The 20,171-nt window shown below is 36.7% G+C and overlaps 2 protein-coding genes and 1 long non-coding RNA gene across 3 annotated transcripts; 2 read left to right on the top strand and 1 right to left on the bottom strand.

The window, feature by feature from the left end:
• Window positions 1–593: 593 nt before the first annotated feature.
• On the bottom strand, window positions 594–6,596 carry LOC119984732 (adenylyl-sulfate kinase 3-like). The gene is made up of 7 exons (XM_038828817.1): window positions 6,218–6,596; window positions 5,472–5,603; window positions 3,945–4,094; window positions 3,710–3,828; window positions 3,429–3,513; window positions 2,379–2,425; window positions 594–1,069 (listed from the first exon to the last, which is right to left on the bottom strand). The coding sequence occupies exons 1-7, from the start codon at window positions 6,369–6,371 to the stop codon at window positions 971–973; spliced, it is 786 nt and encodes a 261-aa protein (XP_038684745.1). The 5' UTR covers window positions 6,372–6,596; the 3' UTR covers window positions 594–970.
• Window positions 6,597–7,953: 1,357 nt separating this feature from the next.
• LOC119984737 lies at window positions 7,954–9,632 on the top strand. Its single transcript, XR_005464962.1, has 3 exons — window positions 7,954–8,313; window positions 8,417–8,501; window positions 9,357–9,632. It is a non-coding gene; the product is annotated as an uncharacterized LOC119984737 (long non-coding RNA).
• A 15-nt stretch (window positions 9,633–9,647) lies between these two features.
• On the top strand, window positions 9,648–11,214 carry LOC119983431. The gene is made up of 4 exons (XM_038827115.1): window positions 9,648–9,715; window positions 9,799–9,903; window positions 10,466–10,684; window positions 10,772–11,214. Exons 3-4 carry the CDS (start codon window positions 10,555–10,557, stop codon window positions 11,212–11,214), a joined length of 573 nt encoding a protein of 190 aa, XP_038683043.1. The 5' UTR covers window positions 9,648–9,715; window positions 9,799–9,903; window positions 10,466–10,554.
• Window positions 11,215–20,171: the final 8,957 nt, after the last annotated feature.

Genomic DNA, 20,171 nt, shown 5'->3' on the forward strand with positions numbered 1-20,171 from the left:
GGTGTGGCTCTAAGAATAGTACTTCCAATGAAAATCAAATTCAAGGCTTTCCAAGTTCATATAGTTTGGTCTTAGAAAGATTCACCATTCGACTATCATCCAAGTGCTTATTCATGTATTTCACTTTCCGAGTTGATTTGAAGTTCATTAAGAATCGGATGATGCATATGACTTCTTTCTCTCTTGATTCATGGTTGATCAACCGTGCAGTCACTACCCCTGCCTTCGACACCCCCTCCTTGCAGTTACTGTAGCAACTTCGGGTATGTTCTTTAGATTTATTTAGTATTCACATATTTTATATACAAGCATGATCATATTCAAGAGTTTCAAAGTCTCTTTCTGAAACTTGGTGTTGTACATATAGAAATGCAATGTCAATAGATGTACAATTTTTAGCAGCTACAGTTTATAGATAAAGCCCGAACCAAGACACCGCCGTCTCTCCATGAATGCAATTCATCCCCATCAAAGAATCAATCGAGAATGGATCTCATAAATCAAAACAGTTCAGAAAAATAACAATTCATTTCATGTCTACCATCAAAGATTCCATGGTAGTCATGTATTCTTCAAAGATTAACAGTTGGAGCTCGGATCTTCACATTCTATTCTCATAGAAATATACAATACTTCAATGCCAGCATCCATGTCGTGAGAATACCACACAAACCATGAAAGTAGCCTTCTTAAGGCGAAATTAAATAGTCAGGAAAAAGAATGAAAAAGTTCACTTTCATGATAATGTGCAATTCCTTGAGGATAAAATCTTATATTCCCAAGAGAATCAGTAAGGAATGAAATACTGCATTTTTGGGTTGCCCAATATATTTCAACCAATGGAGCTAAATACTTACTAGAGTACGAGGAGCCGAAAAGAAAAAGTAAAAAAAAAAATCCTCAAATTGATATTCAGAAACAAACCGTAGGGAAGCAAAAGCACTGTACTAGACAGAACCACACAGAACTTTTAAGCATGAAGGTATCCCCTTTCCTCTAAGTAAGAAATCACTTCTGCAGCCATTTCATCAGGGGAAGCACATATTTCTCCATTATATTTAAGTACAATCTGAAGGGAAAACCAAAAAAAAAAAAGAATCAAGAAGAGAACCAACATTCATTTTCAGTTTCAAACTCTCAAGATTATGTCTCAAAAAAAAGAAACAGAAGAAGAAGAGTAAATGTTGGTAGGGGATCCAGTTCTGTCACTCTCCTTAATATATCATTTAACACAAGCATGATAGGGTACTTGCGTAGGCAACAAAGAAGCACTGTTAATTGAGCTTTGTATCTGTTTGGTCTTGAGAATTTTATGAGCCGACTCCAACTCAATGAAAGAGTTCAGACCCGATTGACAAAATTGGGCTGAGCTTGAACTTCACATAGCTAAAACCACCATATGAGCCCACCCACGTATATTTACAAGACGATATAGACAAGCACTACACACAAAGATATTAGTAATTTCTAGTTCTGTCTTTTTACGAGCTTTACTTTTCCCCCTTTTTATTAATTGCACATAGCTATTAGTAATTTCTAGTTAATCCTACCTGAGTTATTTCTAGTTTATTGCACATAGCTATTAAGTTATACAGAAATAATGTTGTTGCCCAATTATTATTAACATGGGCGGGCCCATTAGAATCTCAAAGTCAGTATTGTATTTCAAGATGAGCTAAACTAAAATCAGCCCAAAGTCCATAGTATAAATGAGCTTCTCTCAAGCCAACGCACAGATGTTCCCATCAGACTAAAAATTGGGCTGAAGCACAATGATTAACCTTAAGGATGAGTTGTACTTGTACCTAACCATAAACCAGATTAAGTAAACATTTTACAGCCCTAAACCATGTCGAGTCAATCTAGTAAATCTTTTATCTCGCTCAGCAGCAGTGGTGGTTGTCAAAGAAACAAAGTTTGAGTGCAGGCTTACAGCTCCATAGGGACTGATAAATAAAAGGTTAAAAAAATGTAAACACTACTCGTGCACAAAGCTTTAGCAATGGGCAGGGTCGGGGATATGGAAGATGTACATAGACCTTAGCCCCACATAATATGTGGAGGCTGTTTCCTGTGACCCCTACGTTGCACCCCTGCAACTCTATCACGAGGCCACATTTTCACCTGTGGAATGGTAAATAAAAATGCACTGAAAACTATCGCATGTTACAGTGATGGGAGTCAACAAACTTTATTATCATCATCATCAAATCTTTTACTATGCAGGTTTTCTTAAGCCATTCATCCTAAATAAGGGAAAGTAGTTTTAGTGTTTTTCAAGAGAATAATGTACTTAATGGTCATACACATCCACATTAATGCAAATTTAGTTCCATTCCCATCTAATGTTATATGTCCAGTTGAGATAGCATACATACCTCACATTCTGATGGTGGCTCATACGGATCATCAATTCCAGTAAAGCCTGTGAATTTCAGGAAATTATTAAATTTGCAACAGCAAAAGGATGAATCTACAAATACAAATGAACCTTAGAGCAGTCAGAATCACACCCAGGAGCACAACACTCAAGACCAACTATTTCCAACAATCATTGGAACAGCTAAAAAAGCAGTCATCTACATTAATCAAAGGAAATGGGTATTTAATTTAACCCAAAAAGGAGAGAGAGAGAGAGAGAGAGAGAGAGATATGGTTGTTCTTCAAGCTCACAGCCAATTGTAGCTAACTGACTTATCAATCATTATAACTTCAGAGCCCCATGCAAGAGTGCAAGGCTTCTGATCTTTGTAGCACTCGCCATGTCCCACATCCTTCATTTCTTTGCAAACATGACAACTATGCTAGTTTTGATAAATCTATTGAGCTACCATAAGATGCAGGAAACACTAAGGTTGCCACGTAAACATGCTCTATACCTATTCCTGATCGGTAGGAAGAAACAGAAGATTTTTGTGTTTTGTGTTGCAAATAGCTATCACAACTCACAAGACCCTGTGGCTAACACAGTAACACATCCTAGATTAAAAGCATCAGCTTGGCTACAAGCTCAATAAAATTGCATAAAGCACATATATCTATCGTGGGATAGAAAAAGATGTGTACAGGGACAGTCCTGATTCATAATAGATATAGTAGACTTAATGGTGCCAATGAATATAAACAGAGGGTCTAAAAATGTTAAAATTTCGAAGTACAGGGACCACATCAATGAGCAAAGTGAAACCACAAAAACAAAAAATGTGCTATGTCAAACCACAGGGACTAACTTTTTCTTTAACCTCAACAATTGAATAAAAAAGAAAAAAGGAATTAAGCGAAAAAATTTTTAAAAAAAAAAGGAGAAGGAGGGGAAGGAGGAAGGACAGAAGTAACAACCCAAAAAATGAAATTCAAAAGTTTACAATATTAACTCTTAAGTCTTAAGATAAGCTAATACAATTAAACTACCAAAATGACTATTTTACCTTTGATCATCCCTGTTCGGGCGAGCTTATAGAGGCCCTTTGGATCTCTTGCCTCACAAACTTCAAGAGGCACGTCCATGAAAACCTATTAGATAAAAAGACTACTCATTAGTTAAGTTAACAGAAGCATTAATGCTGTATTATGATAATTTCCTCTTTCTTTTCCTCAATCTAAAGACGCAGAAGAAAATAATGAATAATGTGCAGAAGAAAATAATGAATAATGAGAAAAATTCCATGTTCCTGGTTAAAGAGGAGTCACAAAGTGGAAAAGCACCAACCTCAATGAATTCTCCATCAGGTAGCAGTGCGCGGCATGCATCTCGATCCCTCTTGTAGGGAGAAATCAAACTGGTAATACAAATAACTCCAGCATCTGCAAATAGCTTTGCTACCTCCCCTGAACATAAAGAAAGCATCCAGCATCCAAGTACATCTTTCAATCCCCATATGTATTATGAAACTAATCCTTCGAAGAAGAACAACCAGAAGGATAGCCATCAGGGCAGCACTCACCAACTCTGCGTATGTTCTCAGCACGGTCTTCTGCTTTAAAACTAAGGTCAGAGTTCAAGCCATGCCTGACATTGTCGCCATCAAGAATGTAAGTCAACTTTCCCCTCTCATATAGAGTATGAGTCACAGCAGCAGCAACAGTGCTCTTTCCTATAATATGAATAAGAAGTTCAAGGAAATAATAAAGGAAAAGGCAAACAAAGAAATACGAAAATATAAAAAACATAAGTTTTGCAGTGGTAGCATGAGTCCCAAATTGCTTACCAGAAAATTTTTAACACAAATGAAAATGGATACTTCTAAGAAAAATCATATAAATTGATTTTTATTCTGAAACACCAAAAGCCAGCTTTAAAATGTGCTCGCAATCGTAGTGATGACTCAATCAGGTTCAGACTTTCAGTACCCTAACCATAAGAATAGGTACTGAGTCCAAAATCCTGAATAACGTCATTCCTATACAACGGTCATGTTCCATACAGTGAAATTAGATCACAAAATTCTAAAAATAATTTATAAATACTCTTTTGGAGATGCAGGAGAGTGTTTGATGACTGCAGATTTGAAACCCAGTATAGTTCAGAACAAAGATCATTGAGGATTCAAATCCCTCTCTCCTTCTGTTAGCTGATTGTGCTTTTTCCCCCTGGGTCAGTATCATGAAGGTGAATGTTTTGACCATGATAAAGGATCCGACATTACTGACTTAACTACCAAAAATATGTATTACGACTGAATAAGAGATTATAATCACATATTATAAAGAAAGGAGTGGTTGAAATGAATATCTCTGCTCCAGAAACGGGGAAAAGGAAAAGTAAGATGATTTTTCATTTGTGAAGAAAGTGTTTGACAAATTCAATATGAAAGAGGTAGCAAAGTTACAAAGGAATCTAAGCGTGAAGAATTTGCTGTTTCATTTTATCTGTGTTCCTCATATTACTAGATTTCACTTCAAGGAGAAAAATTTTAAACCTTGAAAGAAATATGACTGAAAAGACAGGTAGCGGTAACCTCAAGATACAAATCCAAGTCAATATCTGTATAAAAGAGAAATCATCTATCTTTTTCTTTTTTCTTTTTTTTTCTTTGAGGGCAAAAGAAGATCTTATTAAGGGGCAGTGCAAACAAAAGATCAAACAACAAAGACCTAAGCAATGTTGCTTAAGCTACGTCAAGACCAGATATTTGAAAAAGTTGTTGCATTGTCTTGATAACCAAAACTTGGATGTACATATCCAATTGTCTAAGAACTGGTTTAACTTGGCCGCCTTCTCAGCAAAGCATTGGTTATTTCTTCCCAGTCAAATTGACCAGCAAGTGATAAGGGATACACCTAGAGATCGCCTATCAAAAAAGAATAGGGAGAGAGAGAGAGAGCTGCATTTGTCAGCTGTAATAAAGATGGCAACACATTTGAAAAAGTTCACGAAATGAATAATTACAAATACCAACATTGGACAGGTAACAGTCATAAAAGAATATGTACGCCATGTAAGAAAAATCAGCATATTGGCTTTCACAAACCTGAACCACTAAGACCTGTGATCCACACGACACATCCTTTTTGTTTGAGTAAATTCTGCCTTTCCACCTTTCCGACTGGACATTTGTGCCACTTTATGTCTGTTGATTTGCCAACAGTAGTCACTTGGCTCCCTAATAAGAAACTGAATTAGAATAGGAGAATCTGAAAACCCTGGAACTGGAAGAATTTCCATAAACATTTCCATGTCACATAATGGGCTGGTTATATAATAATAAAAATGTCACATTCTACATGAACAATTGTCTTTTCATCAGCATTACCAAACAGAATCGAAATTTCAAAATGCTTGTTCCTAAGTAACGCACCATCTCAAATATGACAAAGAATTTGCAAAATGCTAAAGGTATTCCAGCTGCAGCCATGTAATAATGTAATATAACATTGAAACAATAAATTTAACCAGTTGGAGAATCCGACACAATCACTAAAAATTAAAGAGCACTCCAAAGGTTTTTGAAAATTCCCGACCACTCCTTTATTTCATCCTCTGCAATTAAAGGCGAATAACAGCTTAATTGCCTGATCAACTGGATGTGCGTAAAAAAAAAGAAACATCATCCAGAACATAATCAAATAAATAATTTCTCATTTTCAGCACTTTATCTCATATCCAGCTCTTTCTTGGCATCCAAACAAGAAGCAAACTAGATCCTAGCACCAAACATAATAAAAAAAATGAAACATAAGATATAATAATAAAGGGGGGAGAACAATCGGATTTTACCAGGATGCCCATTCAAATTCATTGTCTGCGAGTCCTCCATGGCCTTGATCCGCAAAAAGCCCCTCGATTTCACGCTAGTTATAGGACTAACACCCGGGAAGCACACGAAACCTAGCTTCGGTGAGGCGAATAGCAGCAGAGAATTGGCGATCATCCCTCGGAAGAATCGGCAACACAATCACAGAAATTTCAAGAAAAAAACGGAGGGACATTAATGCGAGAAATGTGAATTGATGACCATGAGTATAATTTGGCAAAATTTGAGGGAATTTCGGTGGTTGATACTTGATGGCGATGGCGATTTAGGAGGAGAAATTAACTATGTACGCTCCAAAAATGGAAGTTTGAGAGTGAATTTGAACTATATCATCCATGAACTTCATTTAGGCTCTTTGACAAGTAAATGTAAAATCAAATGATATTTGTATATAATTTTGGTTTCCATAATTTAAGTGGCTTGAACTCTAAATCGTCCCCACATTTTTCTACATGTCACCTAGTTGTGGTTCTCAAATTTTTCTCATACCATTTAGTTATGGAGACATTATGAATGCATATATTATGGATATATAATGTTTCGGATTGTAAATACAATTGTTTAAAATATAGTATGGAAGGTATATATTGTCCCATTTAATGGGTCATGGATAAAAATGTATTTCAATGGTAATATTTTGTTGTTTGAGCATGGGAGATGCTTCATGTTGGCTCTAAACATAGGCTCCACTTAAACCACATTCACAAATCGTAATTACACCAAAAATCATTATTGGGTTACCTCTATTACAACAAAATCAAACGAGCAAATTTACATCATTATATCAATACATGTAATATTTCATTCTCATTCTCAACCACCTCAGCAAAATAAATCTTCCAATACATTTTGTTGTCCCAAATATCATTACACCATTGTAGTTGCTCTCTAAGCAGTTACGAATTACAATTTGGGAAATGGAAGTCAAATGGCCGAATAAAAAAAAGTCATTTTACTATTTTTGTCCCTCAAATTTCTCGTACTTCAGTTTTTGGTTCAAAAGAATCTTTGTCATCAATTTGAATTTATTTTATGATGACGTGAATAATTTATGTTGTTCTATAGATTTTCCTTAATTTACTATAATACACCTAGATATTGTTAATATTTTAGTCCCACTAGCATTCCAAGATATTGTTAATATTTTGATAGGTGGCACTATCTTCTCATAATGAGGAAACTTTTGTGTTGTTTGTTCATAGTCTCTTCCATCCACTACTTCTGTAACATCCATTATTAGATATTAAGCATAGATACTTTGTTTTGGACTGCGTATCGGTATTCGACATGTATCGAACATGGATATGTTCGAACACGTGATTGATACATGTTGGATGTGTTAATTTGAGTATTCGATTTTTTTATCATCTGACGCATTCTAGACACATGCAGATACATGTTGAACACTCTATTTTTATTTTTTTTTATTATCTGATTTTTAAATTTTTATAAGTTGCCTTATATTTTATAAATATCCATTGCCAAATAGAGACGAAATAAAGACTGCGACGCAAACCTAGTTGTCTTATCGTCTCTTCGAGATCGACCAACAGTCAACAGAGATCGACGAAGACCATGACTAACATCGCAAACCCTTAGTTACTTCAATTTCTGACCAACAGAGACCAAATGATTGATAGTTGACGTTCCGATTGACCTATCAAAGGTTAGTCACTTTCAAGATTTTAACTAGGGGTATGTTTGGCAGTGAGTTCAAACACTGCAAAACGCACCTCATTGTGTTTTATATGGATGCGTCTGGGTTATTTGTGTTTGGGCATGTGGTAGCAGCAACCTCACCACACCTGAGTTGAGTTTTTTAGTAAAGCAGATCACAGCTATGGCCAGCAAAAAAGTGGAAGTTAAACGCACGCGGGACGCTAAATCTTCCGTCAGATACGTTAATGAAATGTCAGAAAAGTCCTCCTAATTTTTTTATTATTACAACTCTACCCTCAACCCTATCATCTTCTCTTTTACCAGTTACAACAAGTCCAGCCGCTCCTCCACTGTTCTCTCCCTGAAGCACGACATCCTCCTGTCAAATGGCATGATTGAGGTAGTTTCCAAAGAGTTTTTTCTTGTTTATTGGTATTTTTGTTCATCAATTCTTGTTATCCGTTCTCTTAACATTTGTATGCGTTTTTTATCGACGAAAATAGCGTTGAAACGTGACATCGGATCGGGTTCGTTTCAGCACATAAAGTAGCTGGATCTCTTTCAGAATAGCAGTAGAGGAGTAGTTGGGTGAGTGTTTGCTTTTCTACTCCGTTAGATATTTTGCTATTCTCCTATATTCGTTCTTTGATAATCATAATGTATTTAGCTGAACTTGATTAATGGTGATCATAGGCCCTGATAGTTGCTTGCGTTAATGCCCAGCTCTTGCTTGGTCTTCGATTGAGGACCATTGTACTAGTCTTTTGTACCCCCCATTAAAAACAAATTATTGACTGAGGGTGAGGGGAAAAAAATCCGTTTGTTTTTAAAGTTGTCTTTTGCTTGTGGCTGAAAGCTAAATCCATATCGTAAAGATTCCCCTCTTGACAATCGATTGAATGGCTAGTGAATTGATGCATAGAAAAGTGGGGATTCGGCCCATAAAACCATGCTCTCCCTTACTTATACAACCAAGCTTTGCCCATGAATCTTGTTCTATTCAATCTGCTTTAACGAGCATCATACATGCAGGAAACATATATACTTTGCATTATCTATATTGCATAAATTAAATGCGGTATACAAGGAACCTGTGTCCTTATACTTACCCTGCCAGGAAAGAGCTTTGCCTATTATGGTCTTGCACTTTGTTCTGTAGATCTAAGTATGGGTTAATCCATTAGACCATCTCCAACCCAGTTTGTAAATGCAAATGTGAGATACTGTTTTGTGAGATACTGTTTTGATTATGATACTGTTTTGTGGGATACTGTTTTGATTAAAAGACTCATCTCTCTATCTCTAGTTTTTTCAAAAGACCCAAACCTATGTGTATATACATGTATATATATATACATATATATACCATACACCATTTTGGCTGCAATGCTAGTGATTATATGCTACTATTTATCTTTGTCTTTAATTTATGCAATATTTTAGATTAGGTAAAAATGAGTCAACAAAGGAATGATGGATGTGATGAAGCCCCCCAAACAGAGAAGGCAAATTGGGAGCAGGCTTTGACTGCTATTTTCCTTGAAATTTGTGTTGAACGAGTGAAGGCCGGTGATAGACCTAACACTCACTTTACTCGTGATGGGTGGAAGAAAATAATTTCTTCTTTCTTTGACAAGACTGGTAAGCTATATGACCAGCCACAATTCAAAAATAAATGGGACAACCTTAAGAAAGATTGGCGAGTTTGGGAGAAGTTAGTTATAGGGGAGATTGGTTTAGGATGGGATAACACACGTGAAACAGTGGTCGCTGACAATGAATGGTGGGAACGTAAAATTAAGGTAATCCAATTTAGTCTTTTTTAGTTATATTCTAATAAATAACTTTGTCTATATGTTTGATAAATCTCTTTCATTAATCGCAGCAAGACAGAAGGTGCGCAAAGTTTCGAAATCATGGGATTGAGAATCGAGAAGCACTTCAATTTCTGTTTGGGGGACAAGGAGCAACCGGGTTATATGCTCTTAATCCATCAGCAAATGAACCTGAAGTTCCAGATGCAGTACAACCTGGAAATGATTATGTACATCTATCTGAACCAGATGATTCTAATGATCCAGAGTATGATGCAGGTGCTGATGTAGATGAGGTTAATAGTAGTCCTACCCCTCCCGTGCGTGTAGGAAATCCAAGACGAAGGTCAAATGCACAAGGCAATCGGGGTAGACAGAAGAGGCGTGTTAATGATGTCAGAGCTGAGATTAGCCAATCATTTTCCTTACTTGCATCTGCGGTACAGAGTCGCACACAGTCCACAGCCCAATCTTGTCTACATGGTTGCATTGAGGATGTATGTTCTCGATTGGAGGAGATACCTGAGATAGCAAATGGTGGTCCTTTGTTAGCTTTTGCCCTGAAGTTGTTTGAAAATAAAGAACATCGAATTTACTTCAATGGGATCAATAGGCCGGAGTGGCAGGTCACTTGGTTGAAAGATATTATCAAGCCACGTGATCCCGAATTCAAAGATATTCCTAAGAAAATATATGACGATCAAAGGTATTGGCCATTCTTTAGAGATTGCATCGGCGCCATTGATGGTACACATATACCTGCAGTTATTCCACAGGACGCACGAGTGCCATATATTGGAAGGAAAGGGGTGACTACTCAGAATGTGATGGCTGTTTGTGACTTCGATATGCTGTTCACATTTGTATGCGCCGGATGGGAAGGTTCTGCACATGATTCTCGTATATTTCACGAGATACTTGGAAATGATAATAATAATTTCCCTCAGCCTCCTCAAGGTAAGTGATTCTCACTCTACTGTCATTGTCAAATTCATTAATTTTATATTTATTTTATTAGTTTAATCAACTTAAAATTTTATGTAGGTAAATATTATTTGGTCGATGCCGGTTATCCTAATCAACGGGGATATCTTGCACCATATAAAGGACAAAGGTATCACCTTGAAGTTTTTCAAAATGGTCCGGAGCCTCAAGGTCCCCGTGAGGCATTCAACCGTGCTCATTCGTCTCTTAGGAGTGTTATTGAGCGGACTTTTGGGGTTTTAAAAAAAAAGTGGTTGATCTTATCACGAATGCCATCATATTCGTTTGAAACTCAAGTGAAGATTGTAGTGGCTTGTATGGCGCTACATAATTTCGTACGCTTGCACAAACTTGAGGATGAAGATTTTACTACGTACAATGACGAATCGGTCAACGTCAATGCTACTTATGGCTATGCAAATGAGGTCGACGTCGGGGTATTAGAAGATATTGAAATGACGACTTTACGAGATATGATTGCAGCAGAATTATTTGAAATATAAGTTTAATGTAATTAAAGACGATCTTTTCTTCAATATATAGAATATTAGACATTAAAATACAATAATGTTTAATTTATGTAACAATATATTTATTCCAATGTATAATTTAAACAACAAATTATCTCTCATCACACCTCAACGTAATTTGTAATTGCCAAACGCAAAACTACATAATTACCTCACCTCAACACAGTTTTTTAATTGACGCGCCAAACACTTTTTTTCATTAGAACTCACAGCACAGCACCACAGTTTTAGAACTCACAGCACATCACCACAGCAGCTGAAAACCCAACACTCGCCCAAACAGACCCTAGATTTGATGTTGTTCTGCTCCTTTGTAACATGATAGTGTCACGCCCCGATCCGCAGAGCATGAAGAAAATGACAAATACACAAAAACCCTCACAACAAACACAATCACGTGCATTACACGTGTTACGTCCCAACCCAATATAAATTTTACCAAAAATTTTGGCAGTATCTCCCCATAAATTGAGGAAACCCACCTGTAATCAGATCACATACAAGAAAAAAAACACTTCTAATATCATCAACATCACCCGACCCGTAGGTCCATCATCAAACCCATACCCCATCATCCATCATCAAACACACACTAGTCACGGCCACCACTCCCGGCCAACGAAAAACAACACCATACATCAATCCAACCATAACCATAGTACATCAATGTACTTAAACTACTAAAACGTACCAACATCACACCATACATATATATAAATCCACACACACGTGTCACACAACCACAAAAGTCCAGGCCACCTCTGTCACGCGTCCTCCTACTGATCCGCAGCCTGTGCACTAGATACTGTCTCACCTGTGGGGAGGGAAAGTAGATAGGATGAGCAGAAGGCTCAGTAGAGATAAATACTAGAAGACAAGTAAAGGATAATAAGGTTGGAGAAGAAATATCATTTAATTAGTGCAACAAAATGCAATGCAAACTAATGCACCCGATCAACCCAATCGAACCTCCATATCCTCCACCAATGACACCAAAGCCGGCGAATCAGATTCCCGCCCTTCGACGATAAGCCGACGAGAATCCACCGCACTACCTCTCTCTCTAGCATCCAATCACTAACACAATCGCATATTCATCAATCTCAAACCGCTAGAGAGAATGTTGGCACGCACGTGGTCGCAACCACTCATCGCTGGCCCCACGGTGATATCTCAGTCTGCCACGCCTGGCCTATCATCAAATAACTAGCCAGCGTGCAGTAATAAATACAGCTACGGGAATCCTATGGACTAGGACCATCACTAGGCTCTTATCCATCATCCACGCACGTGCCCAAATAACATCCAACACCTAACGTGAGCCCGGGACCACCCTCGGAACCCACCATGCATCTAATGTAAATTCTTATAATTTATGTCATTCGTGCAACACATATAGATAAAAACATTCATTCATCGTGATGCATGAAGATTTACATGATGCCCGATTTATAACCAAGCATTCCAAGGTTATATATCCATCAAATTAAATCACCAATAAATTGACAATAATGCAAAGGAACAATGGTAAGCATGCAAGGGCTTGTTTCCCCTCGGGAAAGATCGAGACGGAAACCAAACTTACCATTCAAGCAATTTGGTGGCTTGAAAGTGTTTTGAAATAAAAATAGTAAGAAATCCCTACCTCGAAGTAAACACGCAATCCTCACCAAGAAGCAACGTATACTTCACACCAATTCGCTAGCCTATTCATTAAGGGAAGCTCCATTAATTTTCCATATTCACCAGTCCTTTCAAGTCTCACATTCCATACTGCGCAATATCCCCAATTTCACTAAATTCATTTCCTACCTTAATTCTCTAAGGTTAAACAATTAAATTCATATCACAATATTATTTCCATCTTACCCCAACCTTAATTAAAGCAATTTGAGTCACTAACCCTTACCTTGAACTTTGTTAGTTCCACTAACTCAAGAATTTCAAACTTTCCCTTGAATTGATTCAAGAACCACACTTGTACCTAACAATATAAGAAAATTAGAGTCTAATTTCGAGTTAGTGAACAAAGAAAACTTCATTTGAATTAACATCCCCAAAACCCATTTAAACCCACAAACCCTAAGTTCAAAATTACCTTAATCCTTCTCTTTCTTAGTGTGGTTGTAGGTTTCAAAGTTGGGGCACCTTTACTGGCCGGAAAAGTCGCCGGAATGCCGCCGGAGGTGGCTGACTGGAGGTGGTGAAGTGAGGAAAAGGGGTTGCCCTTCTTCTCTTTTTTTTTATTTTATTTTTTTAATATTACTTTTAGTTGTTTATATATATATATTTTTTTTAAATCATTTCCTTTTATTCTTTTACTCATTTCACCCTAACTCTAACTCTAATATTCTTTTAACCCTCCCAATAATTGTTTTTACCCTACAATTTATTCTTTTTATAACTAAATCCAATTTATTCATTTTATTTTTATTATTGTATATTTTATTCATTTTTATTTTGGGACGGGATATTACAGATAGCATATTTCTTCTAATAAATTATATTGGATGTAAAGTTTTCTGGGAAGAAATACTTTTCGTCAAGTGACTTTAAGTTTTTAAAAGAAGTTGCAAATTGTATAAAGGAAAAAAAAAAGTGACATTTGATCGCTTGCACTTAACCCACCTTACAATTAGAATAAAAATAATTTTTAATTGAGCCAGAAATTATTCTCTTTAGGAGTTTTACAGATAGTTTGAGTGTATTTGTGGTCTATACCACGTGATTTATACAAATTAATACAATGATGTTTTTGTGTAACTACCTTTGCATTTATGTAAATTATTCTTGGTATTTTATATTTAATCTTGTGAATGTTACATTGCATGTGCTGTTTGTGATTTTTGATTTCTGACTTTGATTTTATGCTAATGGCTTCCACAATAACCACAACTAATAGGAGTGTTGCAACTTTAATTGGGACACCAGTGGATGCTCGTGTTGAAGAATCAAGTAAATCGTCATTGGGCTTGACAAGTGGAGTAGGTGGAGGAAATATCTCACGACAGTGTAATTTTTGCCATGAGTATAAAAAAGTTCATATATCAAGGTGATTTCATTTACTATCGTTATGATTTAGATGCTAAGAGTTTGTGGGTTACATATGGTGCAAGTTCACCTTTACTTTTGATGCTACTTGTGCAACCTTCTTCTTCATCATGTGCTGAGAGGAATTGGAGCACTTCTTCCTTTGTTCATTCGGTGAGAAGGAATAAGATGACATTGAAACATGCTGAAGACTTGATTTTCATTCATAGCAATCTGAGTCTTTTATCAAGAGAAAACTCTAGAATATATGGAAGGAGAAACCAAGATGTGAGACATTGTAGAAGATGAATTTGGCACATTGAGAATGTTGGAGATCTAGAGGTGCATTTTCTCATTGTGGTTTTATTTATATAGGATTGTTTTTGACCGTTTAATTATGGTGTAATCAATAACATTTTTATTTAGAAATAGAATTTGATTAGGAAATAGTAGAGAAATGTTGTTAAAGTTTTTTTGGTAGACTTTGGTGAGAACATATATCTTACAAATATTGCGAGAAAATCCGAATTTCACTTTACCTGATGTTAATCATAAATCTTATCCAAACAACAGTCTTCATGAAATTGAAATAGGTATTTTTAGAGCCTACATACTCGAAGTTCCCATGAACCAAGAATTAAATATTAAACATTCTCTCTATCATGTTTCTTATGTTGAGAATTAAAAATTAAATATAGTTTAAATAGGAAATTTCATTGATTCATAAATATTAAAAAAAAATAAACGGATAATGAATAGGAAAATGATATGTAACTTTTTTTTTGAAAATGTTTGTGGACCTGAATATATTTAATAACTCAACCAACATGGGATCTGAATTAGAGGCCAAAAAAAAGGCCCTTGTGCCACCACTACGTGGATGATAACCCATAATTATCTTAATATAATGTATGGTAATCATATATATTGTGAAAAAATGTAAGAGAGAACATCTATATATCAATAAGACTTATCATACCATAATTTTTTTTGATCGTTGTTGAAGTCACAATCAAAGTAGTATTATGGGAATCAACCATTGATAAAAGGGTTCTGAGATACTTGAAGGGAACCTTGGAGAGAGGTTTGGTCTTTGGTGGAGATACATGTCGGGTAAAAGGGTTTGTTGACTCTAATTATGAGGGGGATCTAGACAGGCGGAGGTCGGCTACTAGTTATGTATTTTATGTATATAGTGCTCCAGTTAGTTGATGGTTATTGCTACAGGCTACAATTGCACTTTTTACCATGGAGCCTGAGTATATTGTAGTGGCAGAGGCTATAAATGAGGCTTTTTGGTTATGGGGTTTGCTAGATAATTTGGGTGTTGTACAAGACAACATTGAGCTATATTGTGACAGTCGAAGTGATATTCACTTGGCTAAAAATTAGGTGCATCATGCCTGCACCAAATATATTGATGTTCGATGTCATTTTGCACGAGATGTCATTGAAAGTGGTGAATGGTGATATTACCTTGGCGAAGGCGCACACAAATGACAATCCTGTAGACATGTTGACCAAAGTGGTCATCGGAAGCATGTTTGAGCATTGGTTGGACTTGCTAAGTTACTGTTATTTTGCTGTAACTTTTTGTCAGGATTTTCAATTTTTGCACATACTATATTGATTTCGAAAGATTTTTGGTTCTCTATCAAACTGTAACATGTGGTGAAATGGTCTTTTTTCCTATCCAAAAATGACTCATTCTCCTTCAAATTGAACAAAAAATCATGATTTCAATTTTTTCCCTTTTTGTCCACAAAAATTGCAAAATAATCAGACCTTCTACAATATATCTAGAAGTGCATAAATTTAAAAAACTACCAAAAAATTCAAAAGAGAAGAAGAAGAGATAAACATGATTCAAACTAAAAGAGAGAGAAACGAACATCATAGAAGAAGAGAGAGAGAGAGAGAGGCAGACATCATAGAGGAAGAGAAAAATGTAAGGTAGGATATAAGAATATGGTTATGGTTATGTCATATACAAACATCATGTAGTCGATCTACCACTTCTCCTTCCGCGAATTAACCACTTGTTCTTCGCTGATGATAGTTTGTTGTTTTGTCGAGCTATAGGAGAGGTGGTGCATAAATACGAGAAGTTGTATGGACAATTGGTTAATATTCATAAATTCAATGTCCTTTTTAGCAAAAACACAACATGGAGGGTTATGGATACGATTAAATAAATTCTTGATGTTTTAGAGGCCCTAATGCATGAGTGCTATTTGGGTCTTCCAGCCATGATTGGGATATCAAAAGATTGAAATCTGTAGTGTAGGCGATCCCATCCTATGCAATGTCCTGTTTAAAATTCCCAAGTCTATCACATAGTGGATTATGAGATGGATGGTGAGATTTTGGTGGGGTTCAATTGAGGGACACCAAAAGCTTCAATGGGCAAAATTGAATTGTTTAACTAAATCCAAGAATAGTGGGGGTTTGGACTTTCGAGATTTAGAATGCTTAAATGATGCTTTATTAGGTAAAAATGTTTGGAGAATTTTGAAAAACCCAGATTCTTTTAGTCGTAAAAGTTTCTTAGGCTAAGTACTTTCTGAACTACAATATTCTTGATGCGATGATAGGTTCCACCCCATCTTTTATTTGGCGGATTCTTTAACAGTCTATTGGTTTAATGAAGATAGGTATTAGGTGGAGGATAGGGAATGGTTTGAGTTTGTAGATTGGGTTAGATCCATGGCTATCGATTCCTCATACATTTAGACTTGTCCTTCCTTTGTCTAATGAACTTCATTATGCTGAAGTGAACTCTTTAATCGATAGGCAAAATAGACAGTGGAAGAGTGAATGAGTTCGATCAATTTTTTTTTGCCTTTTGAAGCTGAAATAATCTTATCGATTCTGTTGCCCAATGATGAAATAGCTGATACGTTGATTTGACATTGAGAATCTTATGGAAATATACTGTTAAGAGTGTTTATCATCATGTCATGAATTGGAGAAACCATGATGTTGTCACCTTTTCATTTGTGGGTAGTGGAGTGAGCTTTCCTTGGTTAAAATTGTGGGAGGTTAAAGCCCCTGTTAAAATCAAACATTTGTCATGGGTTGTTGTACAAAATGCATTGCAACCTTCAAAGGTGTCATGTTAGCTCCCATTCTCTTTGTTTGTTTGGGATGTGGGGATCCATTTGAAGATATAGAGCATGTTTTTCGTAGATGTGAGATTGTAAGCCAAGTTTGGAAAGAGCTTGGTCCTTGTGATGCGTTTGAGCTGGGGAAAGGGTTGAATATTATTGACTAGTTTGTTGAGCTTTTACGGTCGGGGCTTGTCATTGCTCAAATTACTTTTGCTACAGCGATTTGGAGCACAAGAAACTCTGTTATTCATGAGGGGCAATGTTCTAATATGGGGGATATTGCAGCCAAGATTAAGGTGTTCTCTACTGAATATCTGGAGAATTTTGTTGCATGACAAGACTTAAGTGCACTTCCAACAATTTCTAATGGATGTAATGGACGTTGGTGGGTTCTTGCAGTGAATACAATTAAATTGAATGTTGATGCAATTGGGCATTGGGGCAATTTTTATAAATCATCATGGAGATCCTTTGATTTGTTTGTCTGAAAGGATTAAAGGATGTGTGGATTTTATGTTCGCTGTAATTTACTATCTTCGGTGCCTGCACTTGGAGGGTTTTTGGGAGTTTGTGGTTGAGGTGGACTCAACAAATTTTGTCCAAACTCTGGTATCCGATGATTATTTAGAGTCGAGGATGGGTCATTTTGTTTGCTAGGCTAAATCTCTTATGGTTCGCTTGGGTGTTTCTCTTTGTCAACATGTCCCTGTTGGGTCTAAATTAACCTTACTAGCAAGTGTACTAGTCGGCGACTACAGCACAATGATAAGCAAGGGTCGAATCCTCAGGGACGGTGTTATGTTTAATCCAAATGTATATTTGTATGTATATATGGACAATGCAATCAAAAGTAAAATTCAACTCAAGATTGTTTGGTTTGGTAATTCAACTAAAACAAGCAAAGAGCAAAGTGTTTTTGGTATTTTCTTAGAATTAGGATGCAACTAATGCAAATGAGATGATTTAACAAATATGAGATGAACACCAAGGCTTCGGAATCCCCCTTGGGAAATGACTTGGAATGACATAAATTCACACACATATTTGCTAATTCGGGCATAACGAATCCGTACCTAAGTCGGTTTTAGCGCACTTAAGCCGAATCTCCCTAAAATCGATTACTAGCCATCTTATTGGTCTAGGTCGGATATTCCTAAATACATTCTAGCCATCCTATTGGTCTAAACATGCATAGGAATTCATGAAGTTCTATGGAGATTAGGATTCATACAAATTGTCACCTAATTAAAGGGAGACACATTCATAATCAAGTGTTTCAAGAAGCATAATCTACTTGACATATTATTGTCTAAGCAAATTCTCCAAACAATTTCATCCAAAAAACCTAGGTGTTGGCCAAACACCACAAGCATGAAGAAATTGCAATCAAACATAGAAACACAAGATTTATACCCAAATCAACTCATATATATGTAAATCAAGTCATAAACAAAGTCATCAAACCCAAGGCTTCAACCTAGCCTTGGCACAAGAGATTTAGTTACACATAATGAGAGAAAAACACAAAAGGAGAGATGAGAAAATCATGAATAAACCCAATTAGCTGAGTAGATCCAAGTTGAGCTGAAGAATCTCTCCTCCTAGCTCCAAGAGTCGCCTTCCCCCTCTGGTTTCGCTCTCCAGAAAATCAGTTATAGGTCTAAAAGTTCCCGCAGCTCGGACAAATCGCGACTTAAAACGCCTCAGAAAATTGCTTTTGGCGCCTAGGCGCGTTGTTTTCACGCCTAGGCGCACCACGCCTAGGGACACGCCTAGGCGCACGCCTAGGCGCAATCCTAGGCGTGCACAACTTCAAATTCAAGTCCAACTCTCTGGCTGGGCGTGCAAGAGTGATCCTGGGCGTGCACAATTTGTGCGCCTAGGCGCGCCACGCCTAGCCGCACGCCTAGGCGTGTTACCCCTAGGCACATGATTCAAATGCCCATAACTTCTCCATATGACCTCCGATTTGCATGATTTTAGATTCTACGGAAAGCTTGAGATGTCTAGTTTCCAATGCCTTTTGTTGCGCTCGATTCCAATAACGTGACAGAAAGGTATGACTATTTGAACACACGAAGGTCGGTGGACATTTTCTTCAATTCAGCCCTTTTTCTGTCGCTTTTCATCCAAACCGCAATCAACCTATCAAAATACAAATCAACACATAAATACACTCATTATTTATCAAAAGAAAGCTTAAGAGAGGGATATTTCTACCAAAAACAATAGGTATTATCATACCTATCAAACACCCCACTCTGGTAATTCTATTACTCACTCTTTAGCTCGTATGGCTAAGAATGGGAGTAGGAAAATCATTTGGCGGCTTGGGTACCCGATGAAAATTGAGTCTCTCATTGTGAGAGATCGTCTCTAGTATTTGTAATCTTCATTTTAGTGAAAGTTTTCCTTTCAAAAAAAAAAGTTCGAGCTTATTGGAGAATTGTGTTTACCGTTTACTTTAACTTAGTTGTCTATGTTGCAGATGTCCCACATCGATAAAACATAGATAGAACACAATGAAACAAGCTTTAAAATCACAAAGAAGTCCTATAATTACCATACTTTTAACTGGGTTATTGAATATCAAGTGACCCGATAACCCGAAAGTTATAAGATTGTTGGTCCCGATCGATAAAAGGCTTTCGGGCTGACCCAATGACCCAAACCGAAAGCCTTTTTATCGATATGAGTCACAGGGTCAATCCGGGTTTGAAAACTTGGTGTACACTCGACATACATTAACCGTAAACACTACATATCCATAAAATAAACATCCATAAATTT

This window comes from Tripterygium wilfordii, chromosome 18 (assembly GCF_013401445.1).
Source record: "Tripterygium wilfordii isolate XIE 37 chromosome 18, ASM1340144v1, whole genome shotgun sequence".
NCBI lineage: Eukaryota > Viridiplantae > Streptophyta > Magnoliopsida > Celastrales > Celastraceae > Tripterygium > Tripterygium wilfordii.

Bases quoted from the DNA above. Each gene is read 5' to 3' on its own strand.
- LOC119983431 (XM_038827115.1), top strand. From the start codon at position 10,555: ATGGCTGTTTGTGACTTCGATATGCTGTTCACATTTGTATGCGCCGGA. The intron at 10,685-10,771 runs GTAAGTGATTCT...AATTTTATGTAG, and splicing joins TTTCCCTCAGCCTCCTCAAG to GTAAATATTATTTGGTCGAT.
- LOC119984732 (XM_038828817.1), bottom strand. From the start codon at position 6,371: ATGATCGCCAATTCTCTGCTGCTATTCGCCTCACCGAAGCTAGGTTTC. The intron at 4,095-5,471 runs GTTTGTGAAAGC...TTCATATTATAG, and splicing joins CACAGGTCTTAGTGGTTCAG to GAAAGAGCACTGTTGCTGCT. The intron at 3,829-3,944 runs GTGAGTGCTGCC...CTTTATGTTCAG, and splicing joins TGAGAACATACGCAGAGTTG to GGGAGGTAGCAAAGCTATTT.